The following is a 19633-nucleotide window of genomic DNA, read 5'->3' on the forward strand; positions in this document are numbered from 1 at the left end:
CCTGTCATCACGATTGCAAACAAGAAGGGATTCAGAGCCGATCCCTGATGTAATCCCACCCCCACCTTGAACCCATCTGTAACACCCACTGCATAGCTCACTACTGTCTCACTTTTTTCATACATATCCTGCTCCAGCCTGGCATACTTCTCTGCCACTCCTGACTTCCTCTCTTGGCACCCTGTCATACACTTTCTCTAGCTCCACAAAGACACAGTAAAAACTCCTTCTGACCTTCTCTATACTTCTCCAAAACACTCTCAAGGCAAACACTGCATCTGTAGTGCTCTTTCTAGGCATGAAGTCATACTGCTTCTCACTGATCGTCACCTTTCTTCTTAACTTCAACAACTCTTTCCCAGCGCTTCATGGCTCATCAGCTTTATCCCTTTGTAGTGGTTACAGCTCTGCATATCCCCCTTGTTCTTGAAAATCTGTACCATTTGAAGCAGTCATGCCCCTAAAAATGCATACTTTCTTCAATTTTTAATTAAATGAGAATTTAAATATAGAAACCAAAGCATTTTTTTTTCTGCTCTATATTCGCTATTTTGACATTAGAGTTGACTAGCTTTCGAAGCCTCCTCAAGGACCTGCACTTCTGTTTTGGCTTCATTGTTTAGCCCTGGAGGCTGCTGCGTAACAGTGTCACCAGTGTTGTAGTAAAGGTCTTCAGTCAGCAACAACAGAGGAACTGTAACATAGATTGTGGAATGTATTGTATTTGATAGTTAAAAGCAGCTCACTGAAACATGACATATCTGTAATAGACAAAAAAAAGCATAGTAGGAATGAATGACAAAGTATATACATTTCTACAGTGTTGTACTATAGAAAGAGGCACACATTTAGTCTCAGCAGCAATGCTACTGTAGAACATCAGCAACAGTGAAAGTATTGAGCATAAGTTCCAGATTAACTGTATATAGCAAGACTTGACCTATTAAATATACTTGGAGACTAGAGCCACCTGTGGATTTTAGAGTTTTATACAGGAGAGTAGGAAATTGAATAAATTCAGACCAGGTAAAAGTGTGTGGCTTGATGCAGTATTGTCTGCTTATTTGTATGCTATTTCTGTATTACACTATTTGTTTCATATAGCAAAAAGAGACAAATGCAGATCCATACAATATAAAAGCTGGACATTTCAGTTTCCTTAAAAAGCCTTTTGGCCAATACAAATAAAACTATCAACCAAAAATATCCACATGGTATAAAATTGTAAGAAAACTAAAAAAAAAAAAGAAGAAGAAAAGGAAAAAGAAAACAAGTACTATAAAGTCAGTATACAAGAAGTACATAAGAGACTTGACAACAGTAGGACATTTTCTGGGGTCATATCTGTTTATAGGTTATATATAAACCACAGAGGCACTACTAACTACCAAGAAATGCTTTAGTTAGTTAGTCCACACACTGGCATGTCCAAATGAAGGTTGGCTCTTATAAAAGTGGAGGACACTAACATTTGTGTTCTTTAACCTGATGTAACTGTGAAAGCACTTGATTTTGAGAGATACCTGGCACAAAGGTTAAAAAAAAAAAAAAAAAAAAAAAACATGTGAGGAAAGGCAGGAGAAAAACAGCTTTTGGACATTTTTGACTGGCTCTTCACAAGACACAGTCGATAAGCAGGAAGGTCAGTTAGCAGGATTCCCATTGCTGCCTGGGAGAAATCTTCATAGTGGGACAGATGGGGTTGATGAAACTGATGCCCCATTGTGATTGGTCAATACCTAAGGAGAACAGGGAACATGTTTATTCTTATTCAACATGAAGACGTGTTCTTTCAGTTATGCAACAGTATACAGTTCTGTGCAGAAGTGCTACCCCTCATTTCTTTATAGTTTGCCTCCAAAGAGCCAGAATTTCTTGTCAGCATTGTGCCTATTCATAATAGACAACTTAGCAAAGAAATCATTTTAAATTGTATCTTTAAGTACTTTGTTACTAGCAGCCTGTCACAAAAAACAAATAAGTTGTTCCCATTTCTTTAGTTAAATCTATGAAAAATGCCAAAGATAACACAGCTTGAGATTAAATAGTCTTTTTGCACCAGTAAGGTGATTCCCAAAGTGCTGTTAGACAAAGATCTGGCATGGTGAAGAGTCAAAAAATGTCAAGCCTTAAAAAAAAAAATATCTACAGCAAATGAATACTATCTGAAATTAATGTTCTTAAGAAAGAGGGGGAAAAATACAGCAAAGACCTGACACATGACCTAAGAGATGCATCTGGACCTTCAGTAGATCCACTATTTGCTGAAGTGGAGAAGTGGGCTCAGTGTAAGTGTGGCTGTCAAGAAGCCATACTCAAGGATGGGAAACAGGCAGAAAAGGCTGAGATATGCCAAATTACACAAGAACTTGACTGAAAATCAGTGGAAACAGGTTGGATGGTGCGATGAATCCAAATTTGAAATTTTTGGTTCAAATCTTTGTTTATATGTACATAGTAGGTCAGGAGAGCTGTACAACAGTGAGTGCCTACAGCTATCTGTAAAGCACAGTGGAGGCTCTGTCATGGTTTAGGGCTGCATCTCAGCCAGTGGTGTTGGAGATCGTGTCAAAATTCATGGAAATATGAACACAGAAAAGTACAGTCTAATATGTAATGGGTTCATTTTTCAGCATGACAATAATCCCTAACACAATGCCAGTGTAATAAAAGCATAGAAAAACACACAGTGGAACACTATTAGTCTTGGATTGGCCTGCTCAAAGCCTGGACCTCAACATTATTGAAGCAGTGTGGGATCATCTTGAGAGAGAACAGAACTAAAGGCAGCCAAGATCCAAAGAAGAGATTTGAATGTTCCTCAAGAAGCCTGGAGAACTGTTCCTGAAGACTGCTTGAAGAAATTACAAGAAAGCTTCCTAAGAGAGTTTAGGCTATGTTGAAGAATAAAGGTGATCATACTAAATGTTGACTTTCAAGCTCATTGGAACTGTAAAATGCAGTTTTTGCCTTATACACTGTATTTTCATGTATGTTTCCACGTGTTTCAATATTTTCCTGTATTTCCATCCATCCATTCTCTTCCGCTTATCGCGGGGGCAGGAGCCTAAGCAGAGAAGCCCAGGCTTCCCTCTCCCCAGCCACCTCCTCCAGCTCATCTGGAGGGACCCCAAGGCGTTCCCAGGCCAGCTGAGAGATATAATCTCTCCAGCGTGTCCTGGGTCTACCATGGGGCCTTCTCCCAGTGGGACATGCCTGGAACACCTCACCCAAGAGGCGGCCAGGAGGCATCCTAATCAGATGCCCAGCCACCTCAACTGGTTCCTTTCAATGAGGAGGACCAGCGGCTCTGCTCTGAGCCCCTCCCGGATGGCCGCACTCCTCACCTTATCTCTAAGGGAGAGGCCAGCCTCCCTTCGAAGGAAACTCATTTCTGCCGCTTGTATTCGTGATCTTATTCTTTTGGTCACTACCCAAAGCTTGTGACCATAGGTGAGGGTAGGAACGTAGATCGACCGGTAAATCAAGAGCTTCGCTTTTACGCTAAGTTCCCTCTTCACCACGACAGACCGGTGCAGCGTCCGCATCACTGCAGAAGCAGCCCCGATTCGTCTGTCGATCTCCCGCTCCCTTCTCCCATCACTCATGAACAAGACCCCGAGATACTTGAACTCCTCCACTTGGGGCAAGAACTCGTTCCTGAGCTGGAGAGGGCACTCCACCCTTTTCCGGCTGAGGACCATGGCCTCAGACTTAGAAGTGCTGATTCTCATGCCGGTCACTTCACACTCGGCTGCGAACCGTTCCACTGCGAGCTGGAGGCCACCCCCTGATGAAGCCAACAGGACCGCATCATCTGCAAAGAGCAGAGATGAGACTCTGAGGCCACCAATGAAGAAGCCTTCCGCCAGCTGGCTACCCCTAGAAATTCTGTCCATAAAAATTATGAACAGAATCGGTGACAAAGGGCAGCCCTGGCAAAGTCCAACACCCACAGGAAACGAATCCGACTTATTACCGGTTATACGGACCAAGCTCTCACTACGGTTGTACAGAGATTGAATGGCCCACAACAACTGGCCAGACACCCCATACTCCCGCAGGACCTCCCAAAGGATACCCCGAGGGACACCGTCGAATGCCTTCTCCAAGTCCACAAAGCACATGTAGACTGGTTGGGCAAACTCCCACGCACACTTGAATATCCTTGAGAGGATAAAGAGCTGGTCCAGCGTTCCGCAACCAGGACGAAAACCGCATTGTTCCTCCTGAATCCGAGGTTCGACTAACCGACGGACCCTTTTTCTAGCACCCTGGCATAGACCTTTCCGGGGAGGCTGAGGAGTGTGATCCCCCGAAAGTTGGAGCACACCCTCTGGTTTCCCTTCTTAAAGATGGGGACCACCACCCCAGTCTGCCAATCCAATGGCACTGCCCCAGATCTCCACGCGATGTTGCAGAGGCGTGTCAACCAAGACAGCCCTACAACATCCAGAGCCTTCAGGAACTCCGGGCGAATCTTGTCCACCCCAGGGGCTCTGCCACCAAGGAGTTGTTTAACTACCTCAGTGACCTCACCCCCACTGATGTTCAAGTCATCTCCCTCATCCCCAGACTCTGCTTCCACTACAGAAGGCGTGTCAGTGGGATTCAGAAGGTCCTCAAAGTATTCCTTCCACCGTCCGACTATAGCCTCAGTTGAAGTCAGCAGCACCCCACCCGCACTATAAACCGTGTGAGTGGAGCACTGCTTTCCTCTCCTGAGTCGCCTGACGGTTTGCCAGAATCGCTTCGATGCCGTCCGAAAGTCTTTTTCCATAGCCTCACCGAACTCCTCCCACACCCGAGTTTTTGTTTCGGCCACTGTCCGAGCTGGCCTGCCGATACCTGTCAGCTGCCTCCGGAGTCCCACAGGCTAACCAAGCCCGATAGGACTTTCCTCAGCTTGATGGCTCTCTTCACCTCCGGTGACCACCATCTGGTTCGGGGGTTACCACCACGACAGGCACCAACCACCTTGCAGCCACAGCTCTGAGCAGCAGCCTCAACAATAGAGGTGTGGAACATGGTCCATTCGGACTCAATGTCCTCAGCCTCCCTCAGAATGCTGTCGAAGTTCTGCCGGAGGTGGGAGTTGAAGATCTCCTGGACTGGGGCTTCACCAGGCGTTCCCAGCGCACCCTCACAATACGTTTAGGTGCGTCAGGTCTGTCCAGCATCTTCCCCTGCCACCTGATCCAACTCACCACCAGGTGGTGATCAGTTGACAGCTCAGCTCCTCTCTTCACCCGAGTGTCCAGAACATACGGCCGCAGATCTGATGACACGATTACAAAATCGATCATCGACCTGCGACCTAGGGTGTCCTGGTGCCATGTGCACTCATGGACATCCTTATGTTTGAACATGGTGTTCGTTATGGACAAACTGTGGTTTGCACAGAAGTCCAACAACAAAACACCATTCGGGTTCACATCGGGCAGGCCGTTCCTCCCAGTCACGCCCCTCCAGGTCTCACTGTCATTGCCCACATAAGCGTTGAAGTCTCCCAGCAAGACTATGGAGTCACCAGATGGAGCACTCTCCCGCACCCCGCCCAGCGACTCCAAAAAGGGTGGGTACTCTGAACTGTCATTCGGCGCATAAGCGCAAACAACAGTCAGGACCCGTTCCCCAGCCTGAAGGCGCAGGGAAACTACCCTCTCGTCCACCGGTGAAAACTCTGACGTACAGGCAGCAAGCCAGGGGGATACAAGAATACCCACCCCAGTTTGCCACCTCTCACTGAGGGCAACTCCAGACTGGAACAGAGTCCAGCCCTTCTCCAGGAGACTGGTTCCAGACCCCAGGCCATGCGTTGAGGTGAGCCCAACTATATCTAGCTGGTATCTCTCAACCTTTTTGGACATTCCATGTCCCAATAGCCAGTCTCGATAGCTGGGGATTGGTCCAGCCAGGGCCTCCGCCCTCGGCCACCGCCCGACACACATTGCACCCGACCCCTACGACGCCTCCTGCGGGTGGTGGGCCTACAGGAGGATTTTCCTGTATTTATCCCCCATTTTCCAAGCAAAATATAAAGAAATGAGGGGTGGCTCATAGACTTTTGCACAGTACTGTAGGCCTGCATACCTTAAAACAAAAGTAATTCACATACATAGGTATGTACTTTTTTTTAATAATAATCCAAGAGACCTACACCCTAAACATGCAAATGTAAATGCATAACATTCACCACGTGTCTGAAATTATATCTGAATTTAACATGCTTACATTTCCCACCCTTTCACATACTTCATTCAACACTGTTAAGATCAAATATGTGCTAACATTTCTAACAGAAAATCATTGAAAGTGGGACAGACTGAACACTGAATGGAGAGTGAATAAAAATGGAGGATTTGTGATTAAGTGAGGAATTTAAAAAATGGCAGGAATGAAAGCCCTTTTGAAGAGGGATAAGAAGGAAGGGCGCAAGGGGTGTTGAAGCAGCAGGACTCCTCTAGAGAGCTGCACAATTACGAGTGATAAAGGTACAAACATATGAACTGAAAGCGAGGGGATGATTTCAGTGATTAGAATCAGCTTGAGAGAATCACATGTAAAATACCGTATCATTGACAACCGCTTTTATTCTGTAACAGGTGCGGCTGGATTGTCTTTCTGCTCAGAGGGAATGGCTAGGTAGTTTGTCCTGTGGGCAGATTGGTAGAAAAACAGAGTGTCTAAGACCTGGTGCTAGCACCACATACCACAGCTAGTTAAAGTTTGCACAGTGTTCACAACAGGGCAACAATTCTGAATTTCTGTTTTACTAAAGAGTGAAAATGTGCCTCTAATTCATAGAAATAAGGGAATGAGGTTTACCAGGTGAAAACCGCCACTGTAATGCGAGCAGTGTACAGAGACTGTATGGTATGCACATCAGGAAGATTTGACATCCTAATTCAGTATTTAATAGCAAACTTTCAGCTTGTTAAAAATCCCAGTACCTGCACTGAATATGCTACCATTTCAAAAGTGCTGCGCTGAGAGTGTGTAGCTAAAGAACACTTCACACAAGTGAAAAGAGTTTTGTGACTGTAAGCACATTTCAGAAATAGCCTAATTTAACTCTTTGACAGATCACATCCTTGTATCCTATCTTCTCCTTCAGGGACATGATTAATATGCTCCAAACCACTAAATGCATCACAAAATGTAATCTCAAAATGTCCTACTTGTGGCACGTATTCCATTCATTAAGCCTGAGTAGGAAGCAGACCATAAAATGACCTCTTGTGTGGGTGGCTGGACCTTCTATGTTGTCATAGAGGTCTGTAATGGCTTATTGCCAAAACCTATTAATTACACACAGACTGTAAAAAGAAAAAAAAAGTTAAAAAAAAAAATCAAAATATTAAGGGAACCTGATCCAACAGCTTTTTTGAGCATTGGACTGTTGTTACTGTTTACTAAGATTTACCCTTAATGAATTTTCTTGTTCACCTAATTTCAATATTCCTGTAAGGTTAACAAGACAATTTTAGCTTCACTGGCATCTATCTTCTATCTTCAAAAACCACAGAAATTCTTGTAGTGCAAACTAAAATAAATAAATAAAAATCCAGCTTCAATGACATAAAATTGTATCTTTACAACTTTCGGTTTCTCCCTTATTTCCCACGGGGTCGCCGCAGTTGATGGAGACATACATTTGGTTTGTGCTGACCTCTGCACTATAGAAACACATAACCTTTTTGCTCATTTTCAGCTGTGTCCTCTTCCTTTTTATTTAATTCCTTAAATACAAGTATAGCAACTTAAATATTCTTGATGTGTAAAGGCAAATTTTAATGTATTTCCCTAGTATAATGGAGGGGTGTGCAATTCACTTTCCAAAGGGGCCACAGTCTAGGGCCTAATTGTAACATCTACTCTTAGTAATAGCAGTTTATGAAGAGATAAAATTGAATATTGAGCAGAATTGAGTTCAGCTTGAAAATTTCCCACCCCAGGTGTAGGGGTTATCACATTTGCCTAACACAACTGGGGGGAAACAGAAATTCAACCTCATGTGGGAAGGTCACAAGCTGGTGTACTACCACTGCTACCCCAGAAAAATAGGGGGTTGCATAAGGAAGGGTATCCAGTTTTAATCAAATTGGTGGATCCATCTGCTGTGGCGGCACCATGGGAAATTAAATGAGCAGCTGAAAGTTGTAAAAGCAAAGCTTTATGCTACTTGAGGTAGAATTATTTTGTTTACAAAATTTCCTGTATTTTTTGAAGTTAAAAATACATCCCATTGAAGCAAAAATTTTACAGTTAAATTAGGTGAACAAGAAAATTTAAGTTACCAACACTGTAAATCTTAGTAAAGTCAACAGATGAGGAATGTACTGATAGATTATTTGATGTTTAATTTAATCATCTGTCGATCTGTCATTGAATTTTATGTAAATGCTGTACACAAAGATGGATTTTAATATCTACTTACCTAACTTGTAAATATGTAAGTCAATTACCCCTAATTGCTTTCTCAGAACTCCAGGAATCTGAAGCTTTCCACTAGAAGTGCTGCTATTTGCTGCTAAAAACAGTGCTTCATTACATTTGCTACTACACAAATAAGAGTACAGGACTGTTTTATAAACTGCTGCAGGACGAGATTGAAAATAGCAAGAAAGCTGCTGCATTTCAATTAGGTCACTACCAATAAATCTCAATTACTTGCTAGTGCAAGCGTAAACTAGAAAGGCACTAAATAACTGAATGTATTTAGAAGAATTCTTCCCAGAAATATTACAAAATATAGTAACTATTTCAGCTTAAACCATTCACTATTAATTAAAATATAATTTGTCTGAACCCTGGACATTAGTTCTAATGAATGTTCAGCAATATTGTGCCTATTGTGCAGCACATTCACTCAATGTTTCATGGAAGGAGACAGATTTGTAGTCAGCAGTAACTGCAAAATAAAAATAACTGGATCAGCACATGTGTGATTGCTCTCTTCAGGACATAAAGACCCTGTACAAAAGTCGTAACTGTGGGTTGACAAGGTATGCCAACACCACTAAAATCCAGTGGGAGCTGACTATAAAGGTGCATTTGGGTCTTTGACATTACTGACAAGGCAATGCAAAAAGCCAGTCACTGACAGAGCTGAAAATCCATCACGGATGTTAAAAAAAAAGAAAAAAAAGAAGAGCAGTCAGCAGTCTAGGTGAAAAGACAGATTAGTCTTGCAGGACAGTTAGAAACTGATGGACTCAATTACTTTTCTGTCTCTGTGTTTGCCCCACTGCCTCACTCCTTCTCTTTCTGTCACTTTCTCCCCCAACTCACTCCTAAATCTCATTTCCCTATCCCATATATGTTTTTTAGAATTCAAGTTACAATTATGACTTTACAATTCTTGCTTAAACCAGAAGTTTTAAGCAAATAAACACTTTCAGTTATTTTTGCATACACTTTCTTGATGACTTCTGACTTTTGAATTAATATGAACACATTGCCAAGTTTTGAGTCGCAACACATAAATATCTGAATAAAAATACACAGGTTTGTGTTGCAGACACACACTGTTCTGTGCATCTGTACATTTAGCTGTGTGAGACTCACGCTGTGTCCTGCGCTTGCTCATCAGACTTGGAGATCTTCCTGTAGCAGTAGACCATTTCTACCAGCAGCCAGAAGGTCAAGAATACCAGCAACACATACATCATGATCTCAGAGTAGATTGCTGTGGTGTCATTGCTGGCTGCGGAGGAAAAACAGTGGCAAGGCACATGTATTATTCAGCATGCATGCTTGCTTGGAATATTGTGAGCAAAAAAGAGCAGAAGAGACCTTATCGCAGCATTAAGAATGTATGCTGAGCTTGTACAACACTGCTGACCCACAATCCTCTGTCAGTCACAATATCAATACTTTTGCTGCCTTTCCCTTTCATTATGCAGCTAAACAACACAGAAAGAAAGGTATTTTTGCCAAGCATCCTGTCTGTAGATACACTTAAATATGATGCAGAAACTACTGCATGTTGTATAGATAATATCATGCCCATACCTGCAGTATAATGAAAACAGACCCTAAGGAGTTAAAGGTGCCCAGTGGATATTTTGCAAGGCTATGTTTATGTCTAATGTTTCCTAACATGCTGCATCTATATTTTGGGGCTCTAATACAACAGGCATTTTGAGTGTATTTTGTTGCAGTGCTTATGTTGTTATTACATGAGTGTACACACATCTTCATGGTAAATTCAACCAAAATGCATGAATAAAAAACATTAAATCTCCACAGGGTACCTTTAAGAATGAAATAAGATGGATATGTAATGTCACAGAGGTTCACAGAGCGTGAAAGATGCTCCAACTTTAGAATCTGTCAGAAAAAAAATAATTGCGTGCCATTTTTAACACCAGAACAGCTTTTGCTCATTGTAAACAATTCTCCTCTGACATGCTTCTAGAGTAAATAATGAAGTATAAACTATCCCGTCCCATTCTAAATATTATATACTGCATATATACTGAGATTAGCCACAACAATTAAACAACAGAAAATTTGACTCCTGCAAATCAGGTGTACATGGATGACACTCATGGCCAATGTACACATTGTAGAAGAACAAAGAGACACACCCATGGCAAGGGGGGCTCTTCCAATAGTACAAAGTCACAAGACAAAACTGCTTAGAAAGGAGCCCAGTGCATTGCAAACTTCCTACATCTCAACCAAATTAACCATGCACAGGATGCACCAGAACAAACCCCACCCACGGAGGCGCCACCCTGCAAAAGGATCTGCTATCAATGTATTATTGCTAGAGAGCAAAAAACACCCTCAGAGCAGGTCTACAAAATACTTGACAGGTGGTTTTAATGTTGTGGCTTATCAGATACTTTAATATGATTATTCAGTAATTAAAATCAGTTAACTCAGGCTAGTATCTTGTTGACATCACACTGAGAATGTTTACTCATTCAGTGCTTTCTCTCCATTGTTTACAGTGGAAGAACATTAGAAAATTATCCCTTAATAACCCATTAAGGACAAGAAGAGGGATTACAAGCAAGTGAATGCTGATTCAAAGTGCATATGGGCATGTGTTAGTTGTTAAATAAATGCAAAGTTATCCTTGTATTATCCTTCATTTTGGTTTCATAATGAGTGACTGTGAACCACTGTGCCAGTGGGTGTTTAACAAATTCCAGAAAGCCTGCTGACCAGACAATGACAACTTTTTTCTGATTTGACTGAGCAGCCTGTGCAAAAGAAGGCTATTAGGGGAATAAAATCTCTTAGATAAGAAAGCACGGAAATGCCAGTAATTCATTCTACCATTATGGATTCCATTACTGAAACATTAATGTAACTATGCTCTACTGTACAGTGCACTAGCTGCAGGCTTTGTGAAATTTGATGCCACTGTTCTGTGAAATATGAAGGATGGGCTGTGAAAATAGTAAAAAAAAAAAAACAATCTAACAGTACTATATTCTTCACTCTTCTTTTTATGGGTGCAAACTCTAAATCAAACTATATATATAATTATATATACTCTATATATACTCTATTTCTCTACCTTAACATTATATATATATATATAATGTAAAGGTAGAGAAATAGGGAGAGTTCAGTAATTTCAAATATACATGGTGTATATTCGATTAAGGTGGAGCATGACACATTCAGCAAGCCAAGCATTCAGGAAGCAGAATACATTACCCCTTATAATAGATAGCAAAGTAGCTGGTTTGAATTAACACCTTCACTGACAACAGAAGAAAGCTTTGATGGACAATAAAGGCAGACAAAACAAAACACACAATTATTCCTTTTAAATATATACAGTCACAACAAAGGGGAAGGAAGGAAAGTGGTCTTGTTAGTGGCAAACTGCTTTCACACTCATGCATCACTTAGGGGAAAAAAAAAACTGTTGAAAATATATAATAAATTTTAAAAATCAACTTATGATGGTTTGTGCAACATTTATATCACAGATATATCACACTGAGCACACAGAAGTCAACACACTACACAGGTTAGTCTTTCTCTTGTCTCAGTGTTAGGATGTGCAATTCTACAGTGGAGTCATCACTCATGACATCCTGCGTTTGCAAATCAAACTCTTTTTATTAAGTCAGTTTAGAGAATACTGGTTAACAAAGTCATATCTGCCAATATTAAAGAGGGGATATTTGGGAGATGTTTTATCACAGCCTACTCCAGTGACACAGCTGGACCACCACTATTAGCTGTTTAGCTTCCATTTATATTTAACTTTTATTTTTATGTTAATGACATGGAAAAACATAAATTTTGCTAAACCTGCGCACAGAACATGGGAGGACAGCATGCAAGAAATTTCCATTTAGCCACACCTTTCTCTCTCACGGCCAGTGTGAAGTTCTTCTCAGTTACAAAGCTGGGAGTGTAGAAGCCAAAGCCAAACTCACGCCGAATTTGGCACTCATAGAAACCGCTGTCATTATAGGTGACTTTACGGATTTCAATGGAGACCTCTTGCAGGTCCTGGCTCCCATTCCAATTTAGACGATCCTTAAATGGTTCAAACATTTCAGTCTGATTGTTACCTTGATACATGTATATCTAGAAGAGAGGGAAAGCATGCAGACATTAATTAAATACATTAATGTGAGCACAGTCATGATATGCCAGATCACACACAGTATACAAAAATGTATAAACAACTTACGAGATATTTTTTGGTCTGGTTTTTGTCTGCAAATTCCTTTGGAGTGTAATACCATTTTACAAATGTGCTTGCTTTGACCTCCTCCCTCCTCATGCAAGAGATGCAGGTCAACTTCTTGGGTTGTCCCACGATTGCTTCTGTGTCTGACTGAACATCGACACATACTGGCCTGCTCAGGTGGACTTGAAAAACATGAAAGGTTACACAGGGTTAGTTTGGCATTCAAAATGTAACTTCAAACTCCATATTCCACTAAAAGCAAAACACAACAAACAAAAAACAAAACAAAACAAAAAAGAAACTAGACCCTCTTTAAATTGAAAGGTTTTGCATACCAGGGTATAACAAAAATAATCTGTCCTTAGCAGGTCTTAGGTAAATACAGCCTCAGATAAACTGTAAAACACATCACACTGTGCCATTTTTTCTTTAACAAAAACTAATCCAAAATGCAGAAGCTATGTTGAAAAACTAAATACACCTTTACTGTTTCCATGAGAATCAAAAGAGCAAGTAGCAGCCAGGATCTGCTGATCAAATGCACTTTATTAATTGATTGATTAATTTATCATCAGCAAGTGTGGGCACCTCTAATAAAAGTAAAGGTTTTGGCAGTTTGATGGTCTGGAGCATTCAGGTGTGTGTTAACACAATGCCAAGGAGGAAAGACTCTAAAGGTCTCAGCATATTAAATGTTAAAGCTCATTACAGTATAATTTTAAAAAAGACTGAACAAGTGTGGCTTTTTTGGAAGGGTTGCCAAGGGAAAGCCTCTTCTCTCTAAAAAGAACATGGCAGCACAGCTTAGGTTTGCAAAGCTGCATCTGAACAAACCACAAGACTTCTGAAACAATGTCCTTTGGACAGGCAAGCCCAAAGTGAAGATCAGCACAAACACCTCATATCAACGGTCAAACATGATGGTGGAAGGGTGATGATTTGGGCTTGTTTTGCAGCCACGGGACCTGGGCACCTTGTAGTAATTGAGTCCAGCATGAACTCTTTTGTATATCAAAGAATTCTAGTCAAGTGTGAGGTCATCTGTCCGACAGCTAGAGCTTGGCTGAAATAATGTTGTGCAACAGGACAATGATCCCATGCACAGCAGCAAATCTACTAAAGAATGACTGAAAAGGAAAAGAATCAAGTTGTTCCAAAGACCCAGTCAGAGTCCAAACCTCAAACTGCATGAAATGTTGTGGCAAGAGCTTAAGTGAGCTGTACATAAATGCAAATCTCAATGAACTGAAGAAGCTTTGTAAAGAAAAGTGGGCCAAAATTCCTTCATAAATATATGCAAGACTGATAGTCAATCAGAAAATTATTACTTCATTATTGGTGCTAAAAGGGGTTCTACATGCTATTGAATCATGGCATGTACTCAGTTTTTGTTAAACAAGTGTTGTTGTTCATCACAGGTTGTATTTACCTAATTTTAAGACCTGGTCAGAACTAGATCCCTTTTTATAATGTCCTGTTATGTAAAACCTTAGAGCTAACTGAGGGGGCACTCCCTTTTTACAGTATCACAACTATAAATATGATGTGGCAGCTTGAAACAACCTCAATAAACATTAAGAATAGGCTTTTCAATGTAGTGTGGAAAATTATCAAGTTTTACCAAGTTTACCAAGTTTTAAAACAAATCCATACTTACACTTTTTTTTTTTGGAACAAGATCAAAGTATTCTATGTCATTTCTTAAGAATTTTGTGTCTGGGCATCTCTCACCAAAACAATAGATAAGCATCACTACAGGCAAGAGGGGAAAAAATATGTATATTTATTTTTAGGCGTGAAATGTCCTTTGAAGTTGCAACTGTAATAGCATCATGGCCCACTGATCCTTGACCCTTTCTGTTGAGGTCATCAGCTCTCATACTAAACCCCACATTGAACCAGATGCAAAACTCAGTGAGCATTAAAAAGATAAACTGAATTATGCAGCTCTGTAGGCACCGGAGACACTCAAGTCACAATACTGATAGCAAATTCAAGACCAGCAAGCACTAATGATGGCCTCTGCCCATTAGTATTTACTGGCAGTGGGAGGAATAAATGGATAAAGGGAGTGCAGAAACTGTGGGCAGTGTGAGAGGAGGGAAATAATGCAAGAGAAAGAACTGATTAAAATACAAATGCATTAGTGGTAGACGAGCAGTGAGAGAGGGGCAGGAAGTGAATAAATATGTGGAGGAAAATAATTCAGGGGATTATATTCACAAAAACAGATTTTTTTGTGTGTGTTTGTGTGACTGTTGAAGTGTTGGGCCCAGTGTGCTTATATAACCCAAAGCCCCCTGGGCTCACAGTGACAACATTGATTCTATCTCATCTTTTTTTTTTTTTTTATACTGAGGGCTCATACAAACACATGGAAAGAGAGCAAAGAAACAGAGACAGGGAGGAAGGAGGCAGTGGAAAAAGGGAAAGGAAAAAGGGAAAAAGCTTAACCCCAGTGTCCTCTCTTCAATGCTTCTATTTATTTCCCTTAAATGCTGACAACACTCAGCAGTGCTGCACTCTGCAGATGTCAATGGGACTGCTCTGAAACTGGGTTTTGAGTTCACAGTTTCCTTGGTGGTTTGCAAGCTACTGCCAAAGCCCTTGATTACTCATTGTTGTATAACCGAAAAATTAAAATAGATTAAGATAGGAACATTCACAGCCAACCAATGCATTTTACCATCTTGCAAAATTATACTTACCAAGAGAAATCAAAAGTACCAAAGTTTGGAGATGAACTCTATATTGAGTTAACATATTCAGCTCTTTGTGGAGCTGCTGGAGAAAAGTATCGCTTTAACTTGTTCTTTTTCTCAAGTTGTCTTGACACGAGGTCAGGCGTGAGATACAGTTGTTGAAAAGACTTCAGGACCACCGACAGCGCCTCTTTTCGGCAAATAAGAGCGCAGGTAACTTTCCTCTTCACGATTGAAAATCCACACCGAGAAGTCTTATGAAAGACGCGTTTGTGATTTACAAAAGGGTTCTTGAATTGGGTTCTATTTTAATGCGTTCATCTAAGAATTTGAGTGTTCCTGTAACCCTTAGCTCGCAATGTAGCATCTATATAGAAAGAACTAAGTTAATCATTTCCTCGATTCGGGGAAATTAATAAGTCCGTGATGTGAGAGAGCTACCCGAGTGATCCGACAGTTTCTTCGCGCATAACTGCTGTCATTCAGTCCGGATCCATCCAGAAACAGAGAGAAAATGTTTCTAGAAAAAGGCGAATGGGATCTGGAACCTGTGGATTCTCAAAAGGCGATGTACTCACTTATTATTGCGAGATCTGAAGTCCTGATTACACACAAACAGCAAAAAAAAATCTATCGAGGCCAGTTCTCTTATTTCAGCCCTCAAAGAATAAATCTACTGGCTGTCAGAAGTCCGTTTCCTCCATTAGAGATGACTGATGACATTTCCCAGCCGCGGCTCAATGTCTTTGTTTTTCAGCAGTCACTTAGCGCTGGCAGGGGCAGAGGGTTTGATACGCATGCGTGAGTCACTCCCTCCTACGCTACAGTGTGCATGACTACATTATTGTCATTTGGGTAGGCCTAACCAAATCAGCCGGTAAGCTTGTTTGGGATTGTTTAAATATTGAGAGCAGGCGCTAAACAAAGCGCAGTGTGTATAAACTTTGGGGGGCACACACACGCGTAGAAACCAAATGAAAAGCAGTTTTATGAATGCTTTAAAGCGTAAGATGAGACAAAACTCTATTTGTCATGTGTTACATAAGCTTGTTTAGCAGCTGCCCGCAGAGTTCCTTCTCATGACATTTCATTTGTTACACATCAGTAATTGCATTATTCCCATTTCCCCACCCGATTCCGGCAATCATAGGAACAATGGAGAGAAGTCACGGAGAGATTTTGATGTGACCTGATGTTGTATCACAGGTTTATTTAAAAAAAATTTTTCTTTACAATATCTTACATCAGAGCAATCCTGATTTCTTGGTCACTAAAGATTTTGTTTCAGCCAAGTGTACTGTAGCAGAGATGTATTCGTGTACACTTAACGTGTTCTTAACCAATATAAAGGTGATACGAGTATACCTACTGTAAAAAATGTAAATCCATATGTAGGTCTATCATCTCATGAAGCCTTTTTTTCTTTATTTTTTTTAATTAGCCATTTGAGATATTAAAAATGCTAAAAATGAAAACCCTTTTCAGTTACAGTGAAAAAAACAGTCCACTACACCACCTGCATGGGAGAGAACTCAAGTACCTGTTTGACAATGTAATTTTTTTTCTGTCAGTAAAAAGCTGAAGGGATTTGACTCTACTGCAAAACCTAAAGCACACAACAATACATAATTTTCTGTCTTTTTTCTGCTCTATTGACCTGCCTGACATCCAATAAAAAAGTTTTACTCAATCAAGCAATTATTAATATGATTAATATATATATATATATATATATATATATATATATATATATATATATATATATATATATATATATATATATATATATTGCTTGTCTCTTTATTGTTTATTTCAAACAACATGTACAAAATACATTAATCACAAAAAGGGAAAAGATGTTTTGTACCAAATTTAGCTGCTGGCTAGTTTCAATCTGCAGTTCCTGTTCAGGTAAAAAAAAAAAAAAAAACAGATTAAGATACAATTAAAAATCAATCAGTGAAGACACATACACACACTCACATACCTCCATATATGCAAGCGTGCGTATGCGTGCACAAACACATACATAATAACAAATGGTAAACAACAGTATGAAAATCACTGAAATCACAAGATAGGTTTTTTATGTACACAATGAGAGAAACCTTATCTTTCCTTCTGAAACACTGACCAAGAAAAAAGGGTCGCTATGATGTTAAAAGAAAAAAACATTGAGATAAACCTGTGATGCAGCATTAAGCCACAATAATCTCACTGTGACATCACAGTATTTGATTTTACAGCCACTGTGTCTGGAACAATAAGAGGATTATTTCCAAGGAGAATAAAAATCAAAGGTTTGAGAATGTTAAGGTCATTATTATTTAGTTTTTTTTTCTTTTTACATTTTTGTAAACATATGTACCATTAAATAACTAGAACTTTAGTCTATGCTTTGCAAGAGCTCTAAAATACTGAGAAATAGTCAGAGTGAATGAACAGCTGTGTTGCTGCTATTCTCACTCATAAAGATTTTAATGTAAAAAGCAGAGAGGCAGCTGAGTGTACTCTTGTGTTGCTGTCAGCTTTAGCAGTAGGCTGGCTCATGCAGGACCAGACTTAATATGGCAGGCCCGGTTGAACCATATCCTGCAGACAGGGAAACCATAGCAACAGTAATGCAGTGCCATGGCGACTACAGGAGGCTTGCTTAGGCAGCTTCAGACTCAGTATGACAACAGGAAGCCTAAAACTGAGCTCTTTTTTAAAATGTATTTATTTTAACTGGAATCCAATGTGTTTAAACTATTTTAAAGGTGGGAGGTGAATAAGTCACGTAAGTGTATTTTGGTGGGGGCGTGATGTGAAATTTTATCAACAAAAAAGATGTAAGGAATTTCTCCCACATTGCCAGGTCCCTACAAGGGAGCAGAGGTAGGAGGAAATAATGACAGTGTTAATAGTACTAATTAAAACACCAGGTCTGTAAAAGTCACTTTGTTTTTGCTGCTCTGACAGTCTCCTGATAATTAACAATTCAAAACACACCTGATTGTGTTTTTATCTCTTTTTGCTTTGGTCTTCTGCAAACTCTCTGAAAGGTTTCATCATTTAAAGGCTCAGCTTTAGGTGTGAGGTGATCAGCTTATAAGAAGAGCAACACAATCGAAAATACTGAAGCAGGTGGAGTTGCACAGAATGAGTAAGTGGTCAAGAGTCGAGTGCGGAGGAGGTCTGTCTAGAGGCTGAGCATGAGCAGAAGAAAAATGTCCAGCAGCAGCCCAGGTAAGAGTGTGCAGCCACATGAAGTGTGACAGTCTGACAGGGAGGCGAAATCTCAATTACAACAGCGGGCTTTGTGATCAGAAAAGATTTGCTAAAAAATGTCAGGCACAGAGAGGGAATATGTTTTCATAATGAAAGATAATGAGCTTTTACGTGTTTCTGTGTTCAGATCAAAGATTTTACCAAATGGGCGCACACTTTTGATGAACACATCAGAGAGACAGGACCAACTCCAAATCAAGAACTCAAAAAGACAGTTATGTACGTGTGCTGGCATCATTAACAAACAGCCTACATGAGTGAATGAATGTATAAATGAGCAGGTTAGAGAGCATGTGTGTGCTCATGTTTGTACTATAATTATGCCTGTGTGTGTGTGTGTGTGCAGGCATCTTCGAGGATGTACTGCAAAGAGGAGATTTCTAGGGATTTGGAAGGATTTCAAGATTATAACATGATTACAGCAGACAGCCACGGATCAAACATGTTGGAAATTCTGATGTATATCTAATGTGCTCCCTGCTAGAAAAGCCTCTTAATGCTGCAGTTTGAAAAGTATGAACACAAATTCACTCATCACTCATCTATCATTCATATTCAGTCTCAGTGTGTGACTACATCTGTATATTTCGCATGCTGTCACCATGTCGGACACATAAAATATACAAAATTTAAAGAAAAAAAATTGCAAATCTGTGTGTATTTGTGTAGGTTTTTATCATTTTATTGTGGAAAGATGGACCCAAATAACAAAGTTGAGATCAGACACATTACTCTATTTATGTGCACACACAGCTACAGATACAGTCATCACACAAAGCCAGTCTTCCTAAAAATAACCCATGTTTTCATCTAAATAACTAGAGCAAACCTAATGTACTAAATAACCACAAAGATTTACACTCTCAGAGCTGCCCAGTATGTTGTTACATGTTGCCATGTCCCGCTGTGAGGTACTGTGGACACAAAAGCAAAACCAGTGGCACTGCAGCCAGTCTAATTGATAAGGCATATAATGTCAAGGAGT

General features: G+C 40.3%; 1 protein-coding gene and 1 long non-coding RNA gene across 3 annotated transcripts; one reads left to right on the top strand and one right to left on the bottom strand.

Annotated features, from left to right (window-relative positions):
• Window positions 1-702: 702 nt before the first annotated feature.
• scn3b (sodium channel, voltage-gated, type III, beta) lies at window positions 703-16127 on the bottom strand. 2 transcript variants are annotated; one of them, XM_030743467.1, is made up of 6 exons: window positions 15385-16127; window positions 12677-12858; window positions 12342-12570; window positions 9571-9709; window positions 6572-6655; window positions 703-1739 (listed from the first exon to the last, which is right to left on the bottom strand). In XM_030743467.1, the coding sequence occupies exons 1-5, from the start codon at window positions 15437-15439 to the stop codon at window positions 6592-6594; spliced, it is 669 nt and encodes a 222-aa protein (XP_030599327.1). In that variant the 5' UTR covers window positions 15440-16127; the 3' UTR covers window positions 703-1739; window positions 6572-6591. The 2 variants fall into 2 exon arrangements, with proteins under 2 accessions (XP_030599327.1, XP_030599328.1); XM_030743468.1 differs by lacking the exon at window positions 6572-6655.
• A 1898-nt stretch (window positions 16128-18025) lies between these two features.
• Window positions 18026-19258, top strand: LOC115789890 (uncharacterized). Its single transcript, XR_004020745.1, has 4 exons — window positions 18026-18255; window positions 18423-18606; window positions 18776-18867; window positions 18995-19258. It is a non-coding gene; the product is annotated as an uncharacterized LOC115789890 (long non-coding RNA).
• The last annotated feature ends 375 nt before the right edge of the window (window positions 19259-19633 follow it).

This window comes from Archocentrus centrarchus, chromosome 13, assembly GCF_007364275.1.
Source record: "Archocentrus centrarchus isolate MPI-CPG fArcCen1 chromosome 13, fArcCen1, whole genome shotgun sequence".
Lineage (NCBI taxonomy): Eukaryota > Metazoa > Chordata > Actinopteri > Cichliformes > Cichlidae > Archocentrus > Archocentrus centrarchus.

Excerpts from the sequence above, each read along its gene's own strand:
- scn3b (XM_030743467.1), bottom strand. The coding sequence starts at position 15,439 with ATGTTAACTCAATATAGAGTTCATCTCCAAACTTTGGTACTTTTGATT. Across the intron at positions 12,571-12,676 it reads ACCAGACCAAAAAATATCTC|ATATACATGTATCAAGGTAA; the intron begins GTAAGTTGTTTA and ends CCTCTCTTCTAG. Across the intron at positions 9,710-12,341 it reads ACTGGCCGTGAGAGAGAAAG|CCAGCAATGACACCACAGCA; the intron begins GTGTGGCTAAAT and ends TTTCCTCCGCAG.